Source organism: Acartia tonsa, chromosome 3 (genome assembly GCF_053477335.1).
Source record: "Acartia tonsa isolate MP-2025a chromosome 3, ASM5347733v1, whole genome shotgun sequence".
In the NCBI taxonomy this organism is placed as follows: Eukaryota; Metazoa; Arthropoda; class Copepoda; order Calanoida; family Acartiidae; genus Acartia; species Acartia tonsa.
The window spans coordinates 38,355,946-38,378,265 of NC_137262.1; the positions used below are offsets into that span (position 1 = coordinate 38,355,946).

General features: G+C 32.7%; 4 protein-coding genes across 6 annotated transcripts; 2 read left to right on the forward strand and 2 right to left on the reverse strand.

The window, feature by feature from the left end:
* Positions 1 to 1,187: 1,187 nt before the first annotated feature.
* Positions 1,188 to 19,548, reverse strand: LOC145314076 (uncharacterized). Its single transcript, XM_080153823.1, has 10 exons — positions 19,461 to 19,548; positions 18,848 to 18,919; positions 18,366 to 18,447; positions 17,807 to 17,947; positions 16,271 to 16,324; positions 15,644 to 15,762; positions 2,775 to 2,931; positions 2,135 to 2,259; positions 1,586 to 1,669; positions 1,188 to 1,349 (listed from the first exon to the last, which is right to left on the reverse strand). Exons 2-10 carry the CDS (start codon positions 18,880 to 18,882, stop codon positions 1,259 to 1,261), a joined length of 888 nt encoding a protein of 295 aa, XP_080009949.1. The 5' UTR covers positions 18,883 to 18,919; positions 19,461 to 19,548; the 3' UTR covers positions 1,188 to 1,258.
* LOC145315242 (uncharacterized) lies at positions 3,509 to 7,317 on the forward strand. Its single transcript, XM_080155271.1, has 14 exons — positions 3,509 to 3,635; positions 3,864 to 3,908; positions 4,045 to 4,098; positions 4,181 to 4,225; positions 4,306 to 4,351; positions 4,532 to 4,591; positions 4,731 to 4,820; positions 4,969 to 5,052; positions 5,355 to 5,450; positions 5,531 to 5,638; positions 5,880 to 5,969; positions 6,862 to 6,921; positions 6,998 to 7,044; positions 7,247 to 7,317. Exons 1-13 carry the CDS (start codon positions 3,534 to 3,536, stop codon positions 7,024 to 7,026), a joined length of 909 nt encoding a protein of 302 aa, XP_080011397.1. The 5' UTR covers positions 3,509 to 3,533; the 3' UTR covers positions 7,027 to 7,044; positions 7,247 to 7,317.
* LOC145314077 (mitochondrial disaggregase-like) lies at positions 8,173 to 14,803 on the forward strand. 3 transcript variants are annotated; one of them, XM_080153824.1, is made up of 14 exons: positions 8,173 to 8,324; positions 8,480 to 8,524; positions 8,767 to 8,811; positions 8,926 to 8,971; positions 9,451 to 9,531; positions 9,732 to 9,821; positions 10,007 to 10,090; positions 13,031 to 13,123; positions 13,192 to 13,290; positions 13,385 to 13,474; positions 13,863 to 13,952; positions 14,113 to 14,172; positions 14,314 to 14,360; positions 14,657 to 14,803. In XM_080153824.1, exons 5-13 carry the CDS (start codon positions 9,453 to 9,455, stop codon positions 14,340 to 14,342), a joined length of 714 nt encoding a protein of 237 aa, XP_080009950.1. In that variant the 5' UTR covers positions 8,173 to 8,324; positions 8,480 to 8,524; positions 8,767 to 8,811; positions 8,926 to 8,971; positions 9,451 to 9,452; the 3' UTR covers positions 14,343 to 14,360; positions 14,657 to 14,803. The 3 variants fall into 3 exon arrangements, with proteins under 3 accessions (XP_080009950.1, XP_080009952.1, XP_080009951.1); XM_080153826.1 differs by lacking the exon at positions 13,031 to 13,123; XM_080153825.1 differs by lacking the exons at positions 8,173 to 8,324; positions 8,480 to 8,524 and adding an exon at positions 8,578 to 8,700.
* A 526-nt stretch (positions 19,549 to 20,074) lies between the features above and the next one.
* On the reverse strand, positions 20,075 to 22,312 carry LOC145314080 (uncharacterized). Its single transcript, XM_080153829.1, has 5 exons — positions 22,218 to 22,312; positions 21,781 to 21,852; positions 21,316 to 21,418; positions 20,824 to 20,945; positions 20,075 to 20,218 (listed from the first exon to the last, which is right to left on the reverse strand). The coding sequence occupies exons 1-5, from the start codon at positions 22,257 to 22,259 to the stop codon at positions 20,090 to 20,092; spliced, it is 468 nt and encodes a 155-aa protein (XP_080009955.1). The 5' UTR covers positions 22,260 to 22,312; the 3' UTR covers positions 20,075 to 20,089.
* Between the last annotated feature and the right edge of the window lie 8 nt (positions 22,313 to 22,320).

A 22,320-nucleotide genomic window follows, 5' to 3' on the forward strand; every position in this document is an offset into this window, starting at 1 on the left:
TTTTAACCCCGTGCCTTCGGCACCTCGGGGCTAAAAAGACTGGTTTTAATCTTATAATTGTACATTCTATATCCGCGGAAAGCCGTTTATAATACGCGAAATGCGAGAAATAACTTTTACTATATATGTTTATTTTAACTGCGTTATTTTATTTTATCTATTTTGACAAATATGTTAGTAATAACTTATAGATGATATTTTTAAAATGATGATTTTAAATAGGCGTAGCGTTAATGGATAGTGTCATTTTTGTTTTGTTTTAAATTGAGCAAAATATTTTAATAGATATATATATACAGGGTGCGGCACATAAATCGAGACATTTTTTAAACGGCCATGGCGCGAAAACTACTTGACCAATCAGGACGTTTGACCCTACTATAAAAAGCTGAGGCAATGACCTTTTAGCGCAAAAAAATCTTTGGACGAAGATAGACGTGTACACCGAGCTGGCCGCGCATATGTTCAACAAGGCAGATTCCAAATGCGCCGGTGGTTTAATGCGCAAAATCACAAAACGTAGGGTCCGACAAGGAAGGAGTTGGAATCTTGACCCCAAATTTTGTGGGTGTCTTAGGCTCATTGAGTTACACATTTTGCCGTGTTTAAATCCATTTTAGCTCAATCCTAGCCGAAATGAGGTCGATTTTTCAAGATTTTGAGCCTTAAGAAATCACAAACAGTAGGACCCGACAGGGAAGGAGTTGGAAATTTGACCCAATTTTTTTTTGTGTGTCTTAAGCTCATCGAGACACGCATTTTGAGTACTTAAAGTCCACTGTAGCTAAATCCTAGCCCAAATGAGAGCAAAAACATGGATTTTGTCAATTTGGCGGTTACTCTTGTTCCTAAGGAAATGTGGCCTCCCAGCAGCCCGATCTTTATTCAATGGACTTTTGGGCCTAGGGCTACTTTGAAGCATGCACCAATAGACGTGCCCATACCACAAAGACCTCCCTCATTGCCACTATCAAGGAGAACTACGCCAGCTTGGACAGGTACATTTTGACCTGGACCTGCCGGCGGTTGAGGAGGCCGGTAGAGGCGGTAATTGAGGCTGGCGGCGATTTTGTTGAATAATCTACTAGTCATATACCTATTTTGCTTCCCAGTTTTTAAAATTCAAAAAAATCTTTAAAATTGACCATTTTATGTTCATTTCTTTAAAAATTACAAAATGTCTCGATTTATGTGCCGCACCCTGTATATATATATATCAGTTGGTTTCAACCAGTTACGCTATTTTCCGTGTATTTTATCACAATTTACTTTTGAGCTTGGCAAACGGATTATCCTTGTCTATTTCTCTGTCATACTTCATTAATGAGTGGTCACCCCTGTGGTAATCTCTGAAATACAGATATATAGTTTGATAGATAGATGGATAGCTAGGTTTTTAGATAGATAAGATTGATGTTTGGATAGCTATTTATTCAGATAGATAGCTGGATATTTAGTCCATGGATAGATAGAAGTTTAGTTTCAATTCATTGTAATTAGATGATAAGTTATGTTTTTACAGAAAGTTTGTTGTTTCTTTTCAATCTTATTTTTCTTTGTTTATGACAATTAAAGCATAATTTACCTAACATGTCTTCTAACAGAGGCTGAACTGATATAATACTTGTCACATTTGGTACAGCAGTAGGGTTTAGCTCCTGTATGAGACCTAGAATATATATATAGATAGATAGATATACAGATACTTAGAATGAATTAATATAGTACTTGTCACATTTGAAACAGCAGTATGGTTTAGCTCCTGTATGGTTCCTAGAATAGATAGATAAATAGATAGATGGATAATTAGATAGATAAATAGTTAGATAGATATTTGATAGATAACTTTACAGATATGTGGATGAATAAATAAGATTATGTGATAGATATATAAATAGAGAAGTATTTTATTTTCATTGCCTTAGACTATAAAAATAGGTAAGATATAGGTTTCCATATATGCCTAAAATACATGCTATTCATGATTTATATATTCCATTTACATTTATTTGATAATCATTTTCATTATTGTAAAAAAAGGATAAAAAGAATGACAACAGTTCATTTCAATTTCATTTCTAAGCCTGTCATTAAATCAAGGAATTCCCTCTTCATTAATTCTCACAAGACTAACCTGACATGACATCTAATGAAGGCTCTCTTCTCCATTTTCTTTGGACAATATGGGCATTGGTATCTCATCTTCTTGTTAGAGTGCATCTCTTTCATATGGCATCTAAACTGGTTCTCAGGGAATACCTAGATAGATAGATAGAAAGATTAGATAGGTAGATACTAAATAGATAGTTAGGTATATTAGAGGAAAGATTGATAAGTAGATAGTAAATAGATATATAAGTAGATATTTGGATAAAAAGATAGATACATTGGTATCTCATCTTCTTATTACTATGCATCTCTTTCATATGATATTTAATCTGGAATACTAAGATAGAAAGATAGTTAGATATAAAATATCTAGTTAGTTAAGAAGAAAGATTAATTTAATAAAATAAATACGCAATTAAGGATGGATAAAATACTACATAGTTTTAAAGACTGTCTTAAGAATTGCATTTATATACTAGATACTAATTCGTATAGAAGGACTTTAAAAAATCAACGTTCTATTAATTTAATAGTTTGATAAATAAGATTTTAGATTGATAGTTAGATAAATAAGTTGATAGATGGATATTTTGATAAATTGACAAATAGGTAAATAAATAGATAGATAGCTTTAGAGTTAGATAAAAAGATAGATAGATAGATACCTGTTCACAAATAGTACAAGGAACCATCTTAAAATTTTGTGGATGATGGTTGACATGCTTCTGAAACCTGTTTCTCCCCACTATTTGCTTCCCGCATTTTGTGCACATAAATACTTCAGCTTTGTCTGTGTGCACTTTTTCCATGTGGCAGGTTAACCTAGTTTTCATAATACACATTCTTTTCAAAGATGAATAACTTTAAGGATAATAGATAGACAGGTATATTTATTTTATAGTTATTGTTGACATTTTAATATATTGACAGATTGACAAAGAGACATTAAAACTAATTTATAAAAAAGCATATCCAAATTTTAAATTACATTTTGATAAACTTGTAATAAACTTTTCTTTGTTAAACTCTGAGAGATAGAAAATAAATTGATATATTGCATTAGATTAAAAAATATAATTAAGATTGTTCATGTGTAAAATTTCTTAGTGTTGAGTTAGCCTACAATCTATTAAACACATTTTTATGAGATTAATAAAAACAAGATTTATAAGGAGAACTAGATATTTTATCAAAAACTCAGCACTTTTCATGCAGCACAGCTGCTCTACAACTGGCAGCACTCATATAATATTGCTAATTGAAAAATATTTTATATTTTAATACAAGTTATATTCAAATGTATATTAATAATACATGCTAAGTTTAATATTTTAACAGACTAATCTAATACTTTTACTTTTTAAAACTTTTCTTGCGGGACTTTAAATCAATTAGTTTACATCTTTCATTCATTACTAAATGTTATGATGAAGATTCTTTGTGTATTTATATTTAGCTGCTCTTTGAATTTGAGTTTAGGTGAAGAATATTCTGATCTTGTAGATGGCATAACTCTGAAGTTTCAGGTATTTTTTATTTTGTTCTACTTAGAATATCTAATTTAATACTTTTTCAAGTATAGGCAATAAACTACAACTTTGCTTTTCTGAAGATCTCTTGCAAACATTTAGAACACTGTTAAAAAACGGTTTTAAAAAAGTTGGTCGATTGACCGGAATTGTACCCCCCGACCGCATTAGCCCCGCACTACCCTATTATTAAGAAAATTAGGGTAATTCTTTTTTTAAATTAAGGAAAAGCTTAAGGAGACTGAAGAACGGTTGGAGCAAAAATTTACGGTTGTCAATTTTAAAACTAAAATCTTAAAAATATAAAGTACATTTAGGAAAAATTTAACATTTAAGAAAACAAAAATAAGAATACTGATGTATGTTCATTACAAGAGTATCACATTCTTTACATGTTGAGTTTTAGGCAGAAATTGCAAGAAGAGATGAACACCTTATTCAACTGGAATCAAAATTAGAAGTAATAGATCAACACTAAAAATATTTTTTCAATTTAAAACTTTCGCATGTCTATCAAATATTTACTATTTAATAATTTTCAGGCTGAACTTGCAAAGAGAGATGAACAAATCTATTCCAAACTTAAAGTATAAGAATAAGTTTTAAATTCTAAAAATAAAATTAGATTTCTTATAAAACATGACTATTAACTGTATTATATATCCAGGACATTGTTAGAGATGAAATCAATCAGTATTTTGCTAAGAATAAAGGTAATATGAATGAGTAAAGTTTGTCTAAATTAATTTATAAAACATTTAACTGCTTATTATTTGCTTTGAATAATTTTTATATTTTATTAACTTTATTATTTTACATAATGAATAAGCTTTTTTTTTGTATTTATAAAATGTTTTAACTTAAAACATTTGTATTTTATGGAATGGTAACAGCAGATGAGAATCTAAACTTTAAGGAACTTTCAAACACTGTCCTTTATGTAAAAAATAAAGGTAACTATAGAAATATTACCAGTTCTATCCTATCTCTTAGTACTACATTAAAGTAAATAATTATCAAATCTTGTTCTAATAAATACTTAATGTTTAATGACTTCCTATTTGGTTAAATCCTTGTATACAAATTATTTAGAATTGATTGATGCATCAGCAAACGGCAGAATTGAAGATGTGAAACGACTTGTTGCTGATGGAGTTAACACAAATTGGAAGAATCATGATGGTTTGATATTAGTATTTGCAGATTCAGTTTATCAAATTTGCTGAGGAATAAAAAATATCTAATATATTTCTAGACATTAATTTTAAAATTTCTAAATAAATATTATCTAGGTATATGTTTTGTAATTCATGAATTGTTTTAAAATAAGGTTCCTCAAGTATTATGAAGGCAGCAAGTAGAGGACACCAGGAAGTTGTCAGAATTCTTTTAGACTATGGAGCTGATATCAATAGTAAGTATTTCTTAAAGAAACAAAACTATTTCTAAAGTTAATATATAATGCTTACACAATCTTAAATGTACTTTATCAGATGTCTAGAATTCACAACTACTACCTTGTATTTCTTTCATTACTTTTTTGAGCAATATTACATAAAAATGACAATGAGATGTTATTACATAAATATTAATTATTGAAATTATTTACAGTTTGTGTCTTTGTGTATTTATGGATAAGGCCTTTAAATTCAAATAGTATCTGTTTACTTTAATTTCTTTATCTACTTTATATTCCAATTAAACAATTTTGTTTAGGTACCAACTCTTTGCTACTTTCAATACAAGATTTGGAAATGTTAAAGTTACTGTTAGAAAATGGAGCAAATGTAAATGAAAAAATGCAAATGAATGGTTGGTCTGATTTAAATATCAATATACATAAGTTGATGGTACAAAAGGATTTTATTGTGTTCAGATTTATTTATTTTAAGGTCTCAGAGGTTACAGTGCTTTGATCTGGTTGGTAAAGTTTGACAAAACAGAAAAGGTTAAGGTTTTGTTGGAATACGGTGCTGATGTTAACATTAAGGATGACAAAGGTAATTTTACTTTAAAGGATGTTAAGTGACTTTAAGTGATGAAATAATTTAGTTAGATTGCTTATATTTATATATTAATATTCACATGGAACAAACTTCCTTTAAAAATTGACACATTTTGTACAGGTTATACAAGTTTAATGTATAGCCTGTAAAACATATCAAGGTAAAATGGTTGTATATAGAATATAAATTGTTTCATTCCCAGAATCATCTCCTGTAGTTGCAAAATTTCATTTAGGTAATACCAGTTTAATGTATGCTAAGAGTGCAGAAATTACCCAGATTCTATTGACCAGTGGAGCTGATGTCAATGCGATAAATAATGAGGGTAAGATATGTTATGTGAAGTTTTAATATTTAAATAATTTTACCCTGTTTATCTCAAAATTATCAGGCATCAGATGTACAATGGTACATGAATATAGCATGTTAGAACATGTTAATATGGAATTTTAATAACATTATCTATGCAATGGTTTATATTGATGGCAAACTAGTATTCCTTAAAGGATATTCTATATTGAAAGGCTATATCATAAAAATAAAAATTAAAACTATTTAAAATTCATTCCCTTATTAGAAAACTAGAGTTGGCTCGATATAATTATCTCCCTATTTGCTAGTTTTCTATATGCATATCTATTTCTCAATAAATCTATTTTCCTCACCCGGCATTACTATCTAAAAGAAAGTAAATATTTAATAATTTAAATGATTTTTAAAAGATTTTTTTAAATTATACTTTTTTCTTTACATTACCATCACCAAAGGGTTAATGATGATGATTATAATTTTAGTTTAATATTTGAACACACAAAATGTCGCCACAATCGAATTCTTTTAAAACATAGTTTTCTTAAACTTATCATATTATAAATTTAAATTTTCTTTTTTATGATTAGAAATTAAATACATCAATATAAGGTAAATAGCAACATGAAATGAAAAAAATGAATTTATTTTTAATAAAGTAAAATAATGGGTCTTATCGTTCTGGGCAATGAGAGTTTATTATGAATTATTGGAGCACTATGAGTTTTAATCATATATTCCTTGGAAAACTTGAGCTCGTTTATAGACATTTATTTCCTATATAGTTCTGACATGGATCTTGAAGCAATCAAGCAGGCCGTTTTGTACATGTTAAAAATTGGAAGATTTCATTAAATAAAAGTAATCGCAAATATACTTAGTAAATAAATATTTTTAAACAATTATAGGTAAAACTGCTCTGGATCTTGCAAGAGACAAAGATATCATAAAAATTTTAAAACAAAATGGCGAGTTTTTTTGTATTTATCAATCTTACATTTATTCTAGAAAATTAATTTAAAAATCTAACTTTCTTTTTTAAAGGAGCCAAAAATGGAAAGCATATTAACTGACAGAAAAATATAAATCAGGTTGATTTATTGAACCTGTTTTATTCTTCATTGACGTAAACCACCAAACATTGCTTAAAGTTTGTTTAATATTTCTTGTATCTAATTATTTTTTCTTTAATATTTATATTTTTATAAAATAACTAAAGCTTAAACCTAACCTAACATATCAAAGTATATTTTTATTTCTAAGTGTGTATCATTTTATAATTTGAATTTTTAGACAAGTCCCACAGCAGAAAATTAGTTGAAACAAGTCAAATTGTATTGAAATTTAATTCAATAAATGTTATAGTTAATATATCTTTATTTTTCTAGTTTTATTTTCAAATTGAGTAAATAAGCTAGAATCAAATTCAATCCAGGGTCATTATTATTTCTGTTTCTAAACGTAGAATCCTGATGGCTAAATAAGGAAACTAATATTTTATACCATAAAGCGTAAATATTTGAATCCCCAAGAACAAGACAAATGATGAGAAAGTATTTTGAAAAATTAATTGTGGAGAAAACCAAATACCTTTTTTTTATTATATGGTTAATGTATATTGATAGTTAATTAATAGTAAAAATATTTTTATCAATTTTTCATTTGTGTAATGCTAAAATTCTGATAAATTAAAAAGCAGGCAAATACAACAATAATAAAGGCATTTAATAGATAGATAGACAGTTTCAAAACAAATTTTTCTTGGAAAGATATTTTGATAGTGAAGAAATAAAATTTAAAAAATAAAGATTGATGAGCAAGTAAAAAACTATGTAGCATAAGATTTACATCAAGATATTTTTAAAAATTGTGCATGTGTAAAATTTATATGTCTAAGTTAATCTGCATTTTGACTAATACAATCCAGTTTAAAATAATAGCAATTTTTTGTAGCATAGCTGCACTATAACAAATAGCAAAACAGTTAGTTGAGTTTTTTTTGATACTTACAGCAAAATAAAAATAAAAAATCTAATATTAATAACAAAGATATACAAAATTTCATTTAGACATACAAACATGCACCCTACTACTATATTAAAAGATAAACAGCTAAAAAAGTCAAAAAAAAAGTTAGGTAATTTACTTATTGTTATACCCATGTATTATAAATGCTTGTTTTGAATTTGTGACATAATGGGCATAATTTTTCTTGCTTGACTTTAACTCTTTTAGTTAACATATTGCATTCATTATTACATATTATTTATGATGAAGATCCTTTTTGTATTTATATTCATCTGCTCTTTAAATTTGAGTTACGGGGGAAGATTATTCTGATCTTCTCAATGACATAACTCAGAAGTTTCAGGTAATTAATTTATTTTATACAGGGTTTAAAATTGGAGCATTTGAGTAAAAAACATATACCTATTAATTACTTTAATTGCTAAAATAGATATATGTATTTATTGTATTGTTATTACATAAAATTCAGGACATTATTCATCGGTTATTTATATCCAGGAAAAGCTAAAAGAGACTGAAAAACAGTTGGAGCTTAAATTTAAGGTTTAAAATTTTTTTTTTTTTTGAGGACAAGGAAAAAAATAAAATTGTGATTAGGAAAATTACCAGGATTACTAATGAATGTTTAAAATATGTATCACAATTGTGTTAGTTTAAAATTTTAGACCAAAATTGCAAGGAGAGATGAAAATCTACTTCATCTAGTATCAAAATTAGGAGTAAGACTAATTATAAAAATCAAACTTTTTCATATCTATAAAATTTGTACTTTTTTCTTTTATTAGGTAGAAATTGCAAAGAAACATGAACAAATCAATCTCAAACTAAAAGTATGAGGACCAAGTTTTAAATTTTATAAAAAAAAATATTATATTACTTCATACCTATGTAAAATATATTACTTATTAAAATTAAACTCTTTACTGGATATAACAAAAATATAGGATATTGTCAGAGATGAGATCAGAAACTATTTTGCTGAGAATAAAGGTAATATAATTGTGTAAAGATTGTCTGTTTTTTCCTTATTTTTAAGTAATTCAAATGCTTTTTTGTAGAGATTATATCAAAATTGTTTCCTAAGTTTTCAGTATTAATTAGAAAACATTTTTATTGAGAAGTATTTTTATCTCACTGTGCAAAGCACAAAGTTTATTTGATACAATTTGAAGATTTTTAATGAGTTGGAATGGCACCCTTAACTCTGGAGTAATTTGTTTTCCTTAATAAATATAATAAAAGTGGATTAACGAGTCAACTAAAAATAATAATAATAATTTGGTAGACTTTATTATCCTTAAAAATCTGTCCTAATTAGGCTAATGACTCAATTAAGTCGTGGTATTTAACATTTATCTATGTAGGTTAGATATAGGTGTAATATCTTCCCCCATATCTTGCATATCCTCTATTTTTATTAAAATTGTATTTTTCCTTTTCACTTACAACATTGAAGGAATTATATTAAGAAATGGAGACATCAGATGAGATTCAAGATATAGAGAAACTTTCAAATAGTGTTAAAGTGATAAATACTGAAAAAAATAAAGGTAACTGAACTGTAAGGAATCTTTGTTTTGTGAAATACTTTTTTATCTTAACAATTTAAATATAACTTTGAAAATAAAGCAATTGTTTTTTTAAAAGAATTATTTTTCATCAACAATAATTATAGATAAACATTTTCTTTCAAAATTTTGGAAATATAACTGAAAATTTTATGATCTCTTTCTAAGAACAAATAATTTAGAATTGATAGAAGTATCAAGAAATGGTAGAATTGAAGAAGTAAAACAACTTCTTGCTGAGGGAGTTGACCCTAATTGGAAAACCCAAGGCGGTTAGTTCTTTTAAAAGATTTAGTAAATCATTTTTGCTAAGTAACATTATAATATTTAAAAGTCCATTTATTACTAGATTCTTATTTATTTAAGTAAAATATGAAATGTAAAAAAATATACAATAGATTATGATGTTTTGTAATTTATTTAGTAACAATCTGAACTATTATATGTATGTATATAGGTATGTCAAGTATTATGTTAGCATCAAGAAAAGGACACCAGGAAGTGGTCAGAATTCTGTTAAATCATGGAGCAGATATTAATAGTGAGTTCCTAATATTTTTAAAGGAACAGAGCTACTCTAAAAACTGTGTTTATGCTTACTCTACCTAAAATATGCTTATCAGTTCGCTCCCATTACTTTCTATTACTATCATTAGCCTTTTAAACAAAATTGTATATTATGATATTGAAACACTGTTGTTAAAACACTGTCAAAACCTTCCACAACTTCCATAAAGCAGACTGGGACACCTTCACCCTAGAAACTGAAACCCTTTTTGAAGACCTTCCTGACCCTTCCTCCTGCTCCCAAGGTGAAGCCACCTTCCGCCAAATCCTCCAAACTGCCTCCAAACACACTGTTCCTGCTGGCTTCATCAAAAATTCCAACCCTACCCTCCCTCAGTCTGCTAAACCCCTTATCCAGCAAAGAGACTCCTTAAGAGAAACCAACCCCCATGATCCTCAAATTCAAATCCTTAATGACCAAATCTCCTCAATAGTAAACCAACATTCCAACAAAAAATGGCAAGAAACCCTTTCCAAACCTGACCATAGAACAAATCCTTCCAAATTCTGGTCCCTCCTCAAGTCCCTTTCCGGTAAAAACAACTCCCCTCCCTCCAACCAACCCATTTCCTTCAACAACAACAAAGTCCACACCTCCCACCTCCACATTGCTGAATCCTTCACCAGTCAATTCACCTTTGTCTCCCGTCATACTTCCAACCCTTTCTCCAGAAAAATTATCCGTAAAATCCGCCGCCGCAACCACCTCAACAGAAACTTCCAACCTTTTACCCCTGCCCTTGTCCTTGAAGCAATTAAAAATTCCTCCAATTCCTCTGCACTTGGCCCCGACAACCTTAACATCCTTCACCTTAAACACCTTGGTCCAAATGGCATCTCCTACCTCACTAAACTTTTCAACCTCTCCATCTCCGCTGCCAACATCCCTGCCATTTGGAAACTATCCAAAATCATTGCCCTCCTCAAACCTGGTAAACCCCCTGACCTTTCCACCTCCTACCGCCCAATCTCCCTCCTCTGTCCTGCAGCAAAAGTCCTTGAACGCCTACTCCTCCCCTACCTTAAACAATCCCTCTCCACCCACCCCTCACAACACGGCTTTAAACCCCTCCACTCCACCACCTCCTCCCTCCTCAACCTTTCCACCACCATTGCCAATGGCTTCAATCAAAACCTCCCCCCCAGCCGCACAACTGTTGCCTCCATCGACCTTTCCAAAGCATTTGACTGCATTCCCATCCACCTCCTTCTCCAAAAAATCTCCTCCTCCAACCTTCATCCCAACATCATTAGATGGTTATCCTGCTACTTGCGTGGCAGGATGGCTTTCTGTTCCTATCAAAACACCAATGCCTCTCCTAAAATTGTCCACACTGGCGTCCCCCAAGGCTCTGTTATCTCCCCAGTCCTCTTCAACTTCTACATAGCAGATGCCCCCCACATTCCCCCTGCCCACACCTCCTCCTATGCCGACGACCTTAACTCCTTCCACTCCTCCCCTAACATCCCCCAGTCAGTTGAATCCATCAACTCCCACCTCTCCTCAATCGCTGACTGGGCCTCCACCAACAGCCTCTCCATAGCTCCCAACAAATCCACTGTCACCCTCTTCACTTCTGACCGCAAGCACCAATCCAACCTCCATCCTCAAGTCCAAATCAACGGCTCCACCCTTCCCCTTGAGAAAACCCCTAAAATCCTTGGAGTTACCTTTGACACCTTTTTCAATTTCAGTTCCCATGTCTCCACCATTTCCTCAAAAATTTTCCTCCCGCCTTAGAATCCTCAAATGTCTGGCTGGCACCAAATGGGGCCACCAGAAGGAGACTCTCCTCACCACCTACAACACCCTCCTCCGCCCCATCACCACCTATGCCTGTCCTGTTTGGTTCCCTAACACCTCCAAAAACAACATTGACAAACTCCAAGTCCTCCAAAACCAAGCCCTCCGCATCTGTACTGGTTCCACTAAAAAATCTCCCATCAGCCACCTCCACCAAGAAACCAAAATCCTACCAGTATGGAACCACCTTTCCCTTCTTTGTTCCCAATACCTGGCCTCCTCCCTCCGCCCCTCCCACCCATCCTTCCACAACGTCACAACCCCCCCTGGCCCTAGATCCAAAAAATCAACCCTTCAATCCATGTTCCTTCCTACTCTCCAACCTTTTCTTTCCCCCGACAACACCCTCCTTCCCACAAACTACAAATCCACAATCTCCAGACTCCACACCTCAGCTGTCACCCAAGCCATAAATTCTTACCCCCCTAATCCTGTCCTTAATCAAGCTCCCCCTGACATCAACCCCTCCGAAATCCAACTCCCCAGGCACTACAGAACCATCCTCTCCCAATTAAGATCCAACTATTGTCCTAAACTCCAAAGCTACCTCCATTCCATCAACGCTTCTCTTACCCCCAACTGCCCATCCTGTCCTGTTAATCCTACCCCAGAAACAGTCCAGCACCTCTTTTCATGCCCAAATAATCCTACAAATCTTACTCCTATGGACCTCTGGCAAAATCCCACCCATGTAGCTGCCTTCCTCTCCTCCCATCCAAGTTTCACCAGCCTTCCTCCCCTCCAACGCCCCCCTCCAGAGCCCCCACCATAAGCCCACGCCCCCCCCCCTCACCCCACTGATGACTACCCGGACCGGAAACTGACTATGAGCAGCCAAAACAACAACAATACACAAAATGCTAGTGGTTAAGCTTGCTCTATAATTCACTTCATTCTGTCAGTCTGTCCATCTATCCATTCTCAGCTGTATGAATTTAAAAATGGGCTTTCAGTATATATTCTATGTATACTTGGTCTGTCAGTTTGTTGGTCATGCATCAAAAGGCATAAAAACTTATTTTTCACAAAGGTTAACTTAACTCCTTTATTAATAATTATTACTATTATAACTTGAACTACTTTATGAAACAAGTAAAAATTCTTGTTTAGGTACCTGCTGTAATCTTTATGGAATAAAAGACATAGACATTTTAAAGCTACTATTGGAAAATGGAGCAAATGTAAATGAAAAACCTATGTATGGTTAGTTAGATTAAAAGAACTTATTTTTACCAAATGATTCAATTATTTAGATATTTCTATATGTTCAGGTTACAGTACTTTTACCTGGTATGTCGAGTTTGACCAAACAGAAAAGGTTCTAGTTTTGTTAGACTATGGTGCTGATGCCAACATTAGGGATCACAATGGTAATTAATATTATACTAAGAAGGACGTAAATGACATCAAATAGTTAGAGATTTTTTATATAACTAAACTCCTTTTTAAATGTATTTTTAACAGGCAATACAAGTTTAATGTCAGCTAGAAGCACAGAAATGGTCAAGATTCTGTTGGCAGGTGGAGCTGATGTAAATGCAAGAAATAATCAAGGTGAGAAAGGTTATGAGATATCATGGAACATATTTATTCGCGCCAAGATTCAGCTCCAAATCGTGATTCAGATACACAAGGAAAGAGGAAGTAAAAGTGTTTAGGCTAATCTATAGATTGGTAAGTTTAGCTTACAACATACTGCTTACAGTTTATCTTACAGCTTACATCATATAGCTTTACATCTGAATGCTTTCTGTTACATTTGAAGCTGACTTTCAGTCATTGTGGAGCCTGTAAAATGTTTAATTATAGGGGGGGGGGGGGAGGTTGCAACACCACAAGAACTTACAGCAAAGTCAACAAGCCTCTACTCCTGATCGCATCGAATCAATTAAAAAATTAAGCCAGTTTAAGTTATGGCAATTTAATGGATGTTTTCTTATAGGTGATACAAGTTTAATGTATGCTCGCAGTGCAGATATTGCTCAGATTCTGGTGGCCAGTGGAGCTGATGTCAACGCAAAGAATAAAAAAGGTAAGTTTGTTCGAATCAATAATGTTTTGATTGTAAATTCACAATATTATATGGGATAGTTTCAACGAAGATGCAGCTGATTTTTTCAAATGCTTATAACTAAAAGTAGATTGATGAGCAGGGTTGTTAGGTCCTTTAATCTTTTTTATTTCAATTTTAGGTTATACAGCTCTGGACTTTGCAAGAAATAGAGCAATCACCGAACTCTTAATACAAAATGGTAATTTTTTTTTTTAAATATTCATTTTCCTTCTAATATTTCATTCACAAGTTACCTATTTCATTTTAATATTTGATATATTTTTCTAGGCAAATTAAATTATGTGAAATTATTTTTTTTAAATTAAATTAATTTTCCTAGGCGCCAAAACAGAAAAGGACATAAACTAATGGCAAATAAATATTCAGGTAGTTATTAATTTTATTGAAACCTATTTATTTGTATATGAATCACCTAGTAAAGGTATTTCAACTATTCAACTATTAAGATATTGCTAACCACTAAATAAATTGATTTCTTATTCTAATGAAGTTTAATATAGCTCTTGGAGCCACTAGTTTAAATATAACAGAGGAAGGGCGTTTGTTTATCTGTCCCTTAAATAGGAAAACACTAAGACCTTACCTAGAGTCTATGGGTGCAGCTATTTGTATTTTACTGTATCTTAATTCTTAATTAAATTCTTATATCTTTAATTTTATAGTAATGATTATGTTGCCAAGCCAAACCTGTTCCATTTCTTATAATATGTATATTCCATGATTTTTGGATAAGTTCTTCAGAAGCAAATTTATTTGTACCTAACAAGTCAATTTGTATGTAACTTCAATAAATACCATCCATCTTTTTACCAAAGAAATACATTGATCTACACTCTAGTAAGAAATCTGATTCAATTCTGAATCATAATTACCCCACAATGGCATAAGACTTATTTGTTAGCTTAACAACTTTGGAAAGTTAATAAATTTTGACTGGATGGTTCATTAAGTTGAGAGTTTAAACGTTATGTGTAAAACTAGCGACTACGCCACTAGAGGCCTCTAGTGGCACTTTAAATGTTTGTTTTTAAAATAATACGATACCTTTCAATGTTACGTAGGAGTCTCTATCAAGATTCTACGATACTGTGCAATGTTACGAAGGGGTCCATATTCGAGAAAAAAAAATTCGATTTATTGTGATTTCTCTTGGGAGGGTGGTGGTACCCTCCCCCAAAATAGTTATAATTAAACCTTCCCGGGACCTATGAGAAGATACCCTGTTAAGGAGAACCCGATCGGTTCAGCGGTTAGCGAGATCCTTTGGTACAAACACACAAACAGACAGACATCCTGCTACTTTAGTACCTTCTACTAAAGTAACAGGATGTCTGTGTGTTTGTTTGTTTGTGTTTGTACCGAAGGATCTCGCTAACCGCTGAACCGATCGGGTTCTCCTTATCAGGGTAGCTTCTCATATGTCCCGGGAAGGTTTATAACTATTTTGGAGGAGGGTACCACCACCCTCCCAAGAGAAATCGCCCCTAGAAAAAAATTCCCCTTCCCGAAAAAGAGACTTGAACGAAACATAAACCAATTATTTCTCTAATTAGATATTATACATAAAAAAACATTCAAAGTGCCACTAGAGGCCTCTAGGGGCGTAGCCGCTAGTAAGGATAGATATTCGAATTAAACGTGTTTTATGCCTGTAATAAGTAAGGAACTTCTGATCACACTCTTGACAGGAAAATTTCTCCAACTTCTCATGTTGAATCTCTATATGGCTTTTCAAAGATGATCTTTGCTCAAATGTTTTCCCGCATTCCTACAAAATAAAAAATATGTAAGTAATCCAATGATAAACTACCTTTGTTAATGAATAGGTAACAAAAGGATAAAATAAAATAACTATTTCCGTCCGTATTCTAAAATTGTTTACCTATTGGTCAAAAATTTTAAAGTTTAGACAGAAGAAATCATTTAATTTCAAATTTTCAAACCAAAGGCGCTATTGAGCATTAAACCATTACTCTATTTTTATCATAATCAAAAATAAGGAAGGGGACGGGGTTCTTTTATCCTTTACCTATCCTCTACGAAGGGTTCAAATTCTGCAGGGCTACCTAGTACCTACCCAATATAACCAAATCTAACCTGACCTTGAGTAATGAACCAAAAAAGGAAAAACCAACCCTCCATTATTTCAATTCATTTCAAAACAAGATAGAGGTAGGGGGAGGTTTTGTTTTAAACTAGGTATAACTTCAAAATCTGTATAATGGTGATTCGTGAAATATTGGATACAAATAAAGTAAAAATAACTATTACGATACCTGACACATGAATGTAGTTGGCTTGGCTGTGTCATGAACCTTTTCTATATGAATCTGAATATAAAATAAAAATAAAAATGTAATATAAAGAAAACTAGAGGCTACAATATATACATGCATAATCATATGAGAGAGAAAAACTGCGTAGGTAGATACTATAATTCTAAAAATCTTCCAATGGATTGTTTGATTGTATGCTTCTATAATCCACTGTCACCCTCTTCACTTCTGACCGCAAGCACCAATCCAACCTCCATCCTCAAGTCCAAATCAACGGCTCCACCCTTCCCCTTGAGAAAACCCCTAAAATCCTTGGAGTTACCTTTGACACCTTTTTCAATTTCAGTTCCCATGTCTCCACCATTTCCTCAAAAATTTCCTCCCGCCTTAGAATCCTCAAATGTCTGGCTGGCACCAAATGGGGCCACCAGAAGGAGACTCTCCTCACCACCTACAACACCCTCCTCCGCCCCATCACCACCTATGCCTGTCCAGTTTGGTTCCCTAACACCTCCAAAAACAACATTGACAAACTCCAAGTCCTCCAAAACCAAGCCCTCCGCATCTGTACTGGTTCCACTAAAAAATCTCCCATCAGCCACCTCCACCAAGAAACCAAAATCCTACCAGTACGGAACCACCTTTCCCTTCTTTGTTCCCAATACCTGGCCTCCTCCCTCCGCCCCTCCCACCCATCCTTCCACAACGTCACAACCCCCCCTGGCCCTAGATCCAAAAAATCCACCCTTCAATCCATGTTCCTTCCTACTCTCCAACCTTTTCTTTCCCCCGACAACACCCTCCTTCCCACAAACTACAAATCCACAATCTCCAGACTCCACACCTCAGCTGTCACCCAAGCCATAAATTCTTACCCCCCTAATCCTGTCCTTAATCAAGCTCCCCCTGACATCAACCCCTCCGAAATCCAACTCCCCAGGCACTACAGAACCATCCTCTCCCAATTAAGATCCAACTATTGCCCTAAACTCCAAAGCTACCTCCATTCCATCAACGCTTCTCTTACCCCCAACTGCCCATCCTGTCCTGTTAATCCTACCCCAGAAACAGTCCAGCACCTCTTTTCATGCCCAAATAATCCTACAAATCTTACTCCTATGGACCTCTGGCAAAATCCTACCCATGTAGCTGCCTTCCTCTCCTCCCATCCAAGTTTCACCAGCCTTCCTCCCCTCCAACGCCCCCCTCCAGAGCCCCCACCATAAGCCCACGCCCCCCCCCCCCCTCACCCCACTGATGACTACCCGGACCGGAAACTGACTATGAGCAGCCAAAACAACAACAACATAGAAGGATATTGCTAACCAATAAACCGATATGGTTAGCCTTTACAGTGAAGCTTCTTATAAGTCCTGAGAAGATTATAACTATTTTAGAGGAGGGTATCTCTACCCTAAAAAGAAACAAATACCCCACTTTAGCGCCTCTAAGGGCGTGACCGCCAAGAGTATAATAATTTATCAAACATAAGTGAACCACTATTTAGAATAAATTCGCTTTTATGACCCTAATTACCTGAAGATATTTCTCACTGTACAGCTTTTTATCACACAGAGAACAAGGATAATTTCCTTCCACCTCGTTGCTGTGTGCAGCTTTTATGTGTTGTCTCATGGCCTTCTTGTTCAATACTGACTCACCACAGAAATCACATGTCTAACATTTTGGGTATAAATACTTAAAACATTTTGATGTATGATACTTTAAAGCCAGGATGTTTTTTCGCTAACCCTCAATGTAGCTTTTAATTGAATTTGCTATAGGTGCGTGGCAGGTTTTGTCTATTTTTATAGTTATGTATGACCCTGAAGGCTAGTAGAGCATCTTTAATCTTTTATCTATAAAGCAACAACGTGTAAGTTTGTGCGTTTTTGAATTAAATATAAAAATCAGACGAATTAAAAGTAACAATTAAAAAGAGACTGCTCTTCTATTATTGAAGAAACAGAAAAGACAGAACAAAAATGTTCAACAAATATAGACAATTTCAATGTAATTTTACTTTAATGAGATTACAGCATTTGGCCTCATTTTCCCTCAGGAATCACCCACCGCATTCAAAGTATTTATTTTCCTGAGTGGCATGATGATTTTTATAATGTCTTTCCAGTCTACATGGCTTGTAGAATACTTTATCACAATTTTCACATGGATATCTAGATAGATAATAAAGATAGCTAGATGTCTATCTAGTTTACATAGCTTGAAAAATACTTTATTACAATTCAAGTTTCACATAAAGGAGGGGTTGATGGTCAAGCTTCCCCTTTACATTCTAATTTTAAAAAAAGGATAAAATTGGAGATGTGGAGGAATATATTTTCCAGTGGCTTTTTCTCTTGGGAAGGTGATGGTATCCTCCCCAAAATAGTTATAAACCTTCCTTGGACCTATGAAAAACTTCACTGTAAAGGAGAACCATATCCGTTCAGTGTTTAGCTTTATCCTTCGGTACAAACACACAGACAGAGGCAGTCATCCTTTTACTTTTATATAGGGATGTTTGGCAGAAATAAGACATCTAAATTGTTAGATAGATAATAATTAAAACTATACCTTGCAAATCTTTTGCTGGGTGGATCTAATTTCATGGACGATTTCGTGGTTTTTCTCTTCTTTGGTTCAGAACTAAATTTTAGGTTTTAACAAGTGATTAAGATAAAGGAAACATGGATGACAACATCAATCATTAGAGGATCGCAACTTTTTTGTTTTACAAACGAACAAGATGATTCATCAAGCATATGTTTAGTTGTCATTAAAAAGAAGGGAAAAACATGAGATAAATATAAAATCACGAAACCTTTATAAATATTATTTTTGTCTTTTAAAGCAAAACCATCAAACCAACGGAACAAGTGAATTTTTACACCGGTTTTCAGCCGTCTATATTTAAAAGGACATTTTATTTTAAATATAAAGAAATTCCAAGGAACTAAAGGCATAAATAAGGCAATGGACAATAAAATGAGGAACAGACCTTATGTTGATACACAAAATTACCCCTTTTGTAGATTGCAATTAATGGACACTTAACTTTTTTAATCAACCAACCATAGTTCAATAAAGTCCTAAAAATTGTGTAATACAAGGTTATAATAAAACTTTGAGGACTGGTGTAATAAACAACGTCCCCTACTTCCATGGATAAATTCACTAATTGAAATTCCTAAAATTATCCTCATGATCACTGCCACTAACCTCTCCATCAAAATTATTATCAGAAAAATCTTCCAAATCCAGTTTAGAAACTTTAGTGTCTATCACGAAAATATTATTTTGTTGTTTTTATGTAATATAGCTTTAAGTAGTAGTGATTTTTTTTGTTTTTCCGTTAAAATCTAACTTGCTAAATCACTGTCCCAATTTAGTTCTCTATTTAAGGGAAGCTTCACATAGGTTGTACCCGGGTGATTTTAGGCAATGGATTTATTATTATTTGGATCTTACACCAGATAGATTATTATGTACCATAACAAAGTGAAACATGTAGCTGGCTTAAATAACGATCCCCACATCCACGCCTTTTATCCCATCTTCTCACCTCCTACTTTATGAACGACCTGGCCAATATATGCTGTCCATGTTAGCAAACTAAATTGACGACAATTGTTCTACTGTCATAATGGGATGGTTTGGGTTATTTTTCGCTCTCTCATTCTTCTCTCTTCGTGTGCGTGAATGTTTATCAAGATCTCATAAATGGTCAGAATAATCCAAATATTTTTAGGAGAATTGATTGGTGGTAAAGGACAGGTTTAAGGGTATTTACAGAGATGCTAAGAGGGGCGAAACAACTCAACAAAAAATTCCTAAAGTATCCTCAATCTTCTTCTTTCTCCCCCTCTTTGGTTTTACTTTTTCTTCTTTTAATATTTCATTTTCATCGTCTGTTGATAACTGATGTACAGAACATTCGTCTTTTATCTACAAATAATAAAAAATAATGTTTTTTTAAAGAAGCTTTCTACAATAAAAATGTGTTCATTCACTTATGTCTGTTCGCTATCTATTAATCTTCTTAATATTTTACCAGGGATCTAACTAAATTACATATCAAAATTGCTGGTGGATTGGGATTGTTAAGATTTGTATCAGTGGCGAGAGGAAAGTCTATCTTGCCTCTAAACATTTTCATAATCCAAATAATCATAATCATGACAACTGCATTAATATTCTGCACCCATCTATATAAAGACATTCATAAGATGCCTAGATAATAAATATACATCTAGGAAACCCTTGTTATCTAATACGGACATAGTATTTCTATTTCTGTCCTATTATATAAAGTAGGTACTAAGGTTTTTTGTCTGAAGTTTAAGATTTCATTAACTACTAAACTGATTGTGTTCTCCTTTATAGAGAAGCTTCATATAGGTCACTGGATAGTTTTAGGTTATTTTAATTGTAGATTTTATCCTTGGTATGTTTTAGGCCAATTTTATGTCCCCTTTCTACCTGTTTCAATACATATCCCACTAGATGCAAGGGTGCACAGCCGCTAGTCAATAAAAATATTGGATACCTACCTCTATATCTATCAAATCCTTGCTATCTACTTCATTTTTAACTTTTTTATTATTCTCATCTTCTGTATTATGTTTATTTGACTTGCTTTTCTTAATTAATTCTGCTAGCTCAGTAACTGATTCTAAATAAAGAGATATATTTAATTTGAAAGAAAAACTACTTACCTAGTTTTTCTCTAACTTTTTCGTCAGTCAACAAAAATTTATTGGTAAAACAAAATATGTTGTAAAAATACCTTGACCACTAATATCTAATTAAAATACACTCATAAGTTATAACTATCTCTTTCTGTATTGAAGTGAAACACACACAAAAAAACGTAAATAGACAATCTGACAAAAGTTATTTACAGATCAGATATTCATTAGTAATGCTCTTTAATAAGTATTATCCACACAAAAAAAACGCAGACACTCTCATAGCATTACAGACTGACAGGCAAAGAGAATTATGGATTAGCTTCGCTACTAAAAACACGAATTAAGATTTACCTAAATCATTTTCTTGCTTTGTAATATCTTGGACAGGAGTTGATAGTAGATTATTGATGCTTTCTAGTATAGTTGACTTTTCTTTAAACAGGATTTCAACATCCTAGAGTAGATAGATAGATAATTTGTATTCCACGTAGAGTAGAAAGGTAGTGTTGATAATATTTAGATAATTGATGCTTTCCAGTAAAGTTGAATTTTTTTTATACAGGATTTCAACAATAACATCCTATAGTATGTAGATTGTAGGTATATAAAAAAAATTCAAGAGTAATAAAGAATTGATAGATAGACAGGTTAATTATAAAAGATTGTTAATACATTCTAGTGTGGTTGATTTTTCTTGATAGGCTGCCAATGATAGATAGATTGATATTTTAAAAAAGAATTGATTTAACTGTAGAGGTACTTAATGGATGGATCCAATATTCCAATCCTTCCAAATTACGACTTAATTATTATCACCTTTAAATCTGGTTCGGCAAAGATTACAGCAATGTCAGTTTTATAGTCGCCTTGTAAGTATACAGTCAGCTTCTAACAAAATAATAATAAATAAGTTATTTTTGTGAATTGACTTTCCAATGTCAATTATAAAAGCTTAAAATGATATAGCATAATGCCATACTGGGACCTAGGTTAAGTTTTCCTGCAATTAAGAACTCAATTAGTACAGTGACTAGCGCGATATTAACAAGCAAAAACCTACTAGGTACTTATCTTTATATATTAGGATTCGGTCCGCATTGTTTCAACAAATAGCTTAAATCCTAAAATAGACCAAAAATAAACTTTCTTAAAATAGTTAATAGATTGGCCCATCAATTCCCAAGATCTTACTGGACATTGACAAACACACACATCCCCCTACTTTAGTATATAAGATATATATCAAAACTTACCTTTAACTTAGGTATTTGAGCAACCCCCATTGTTAATGTCATAATTTCAGATTCATCCTATTTAACTCTGAAAAATTTTGGGTATAAAACTATAAAATAATAC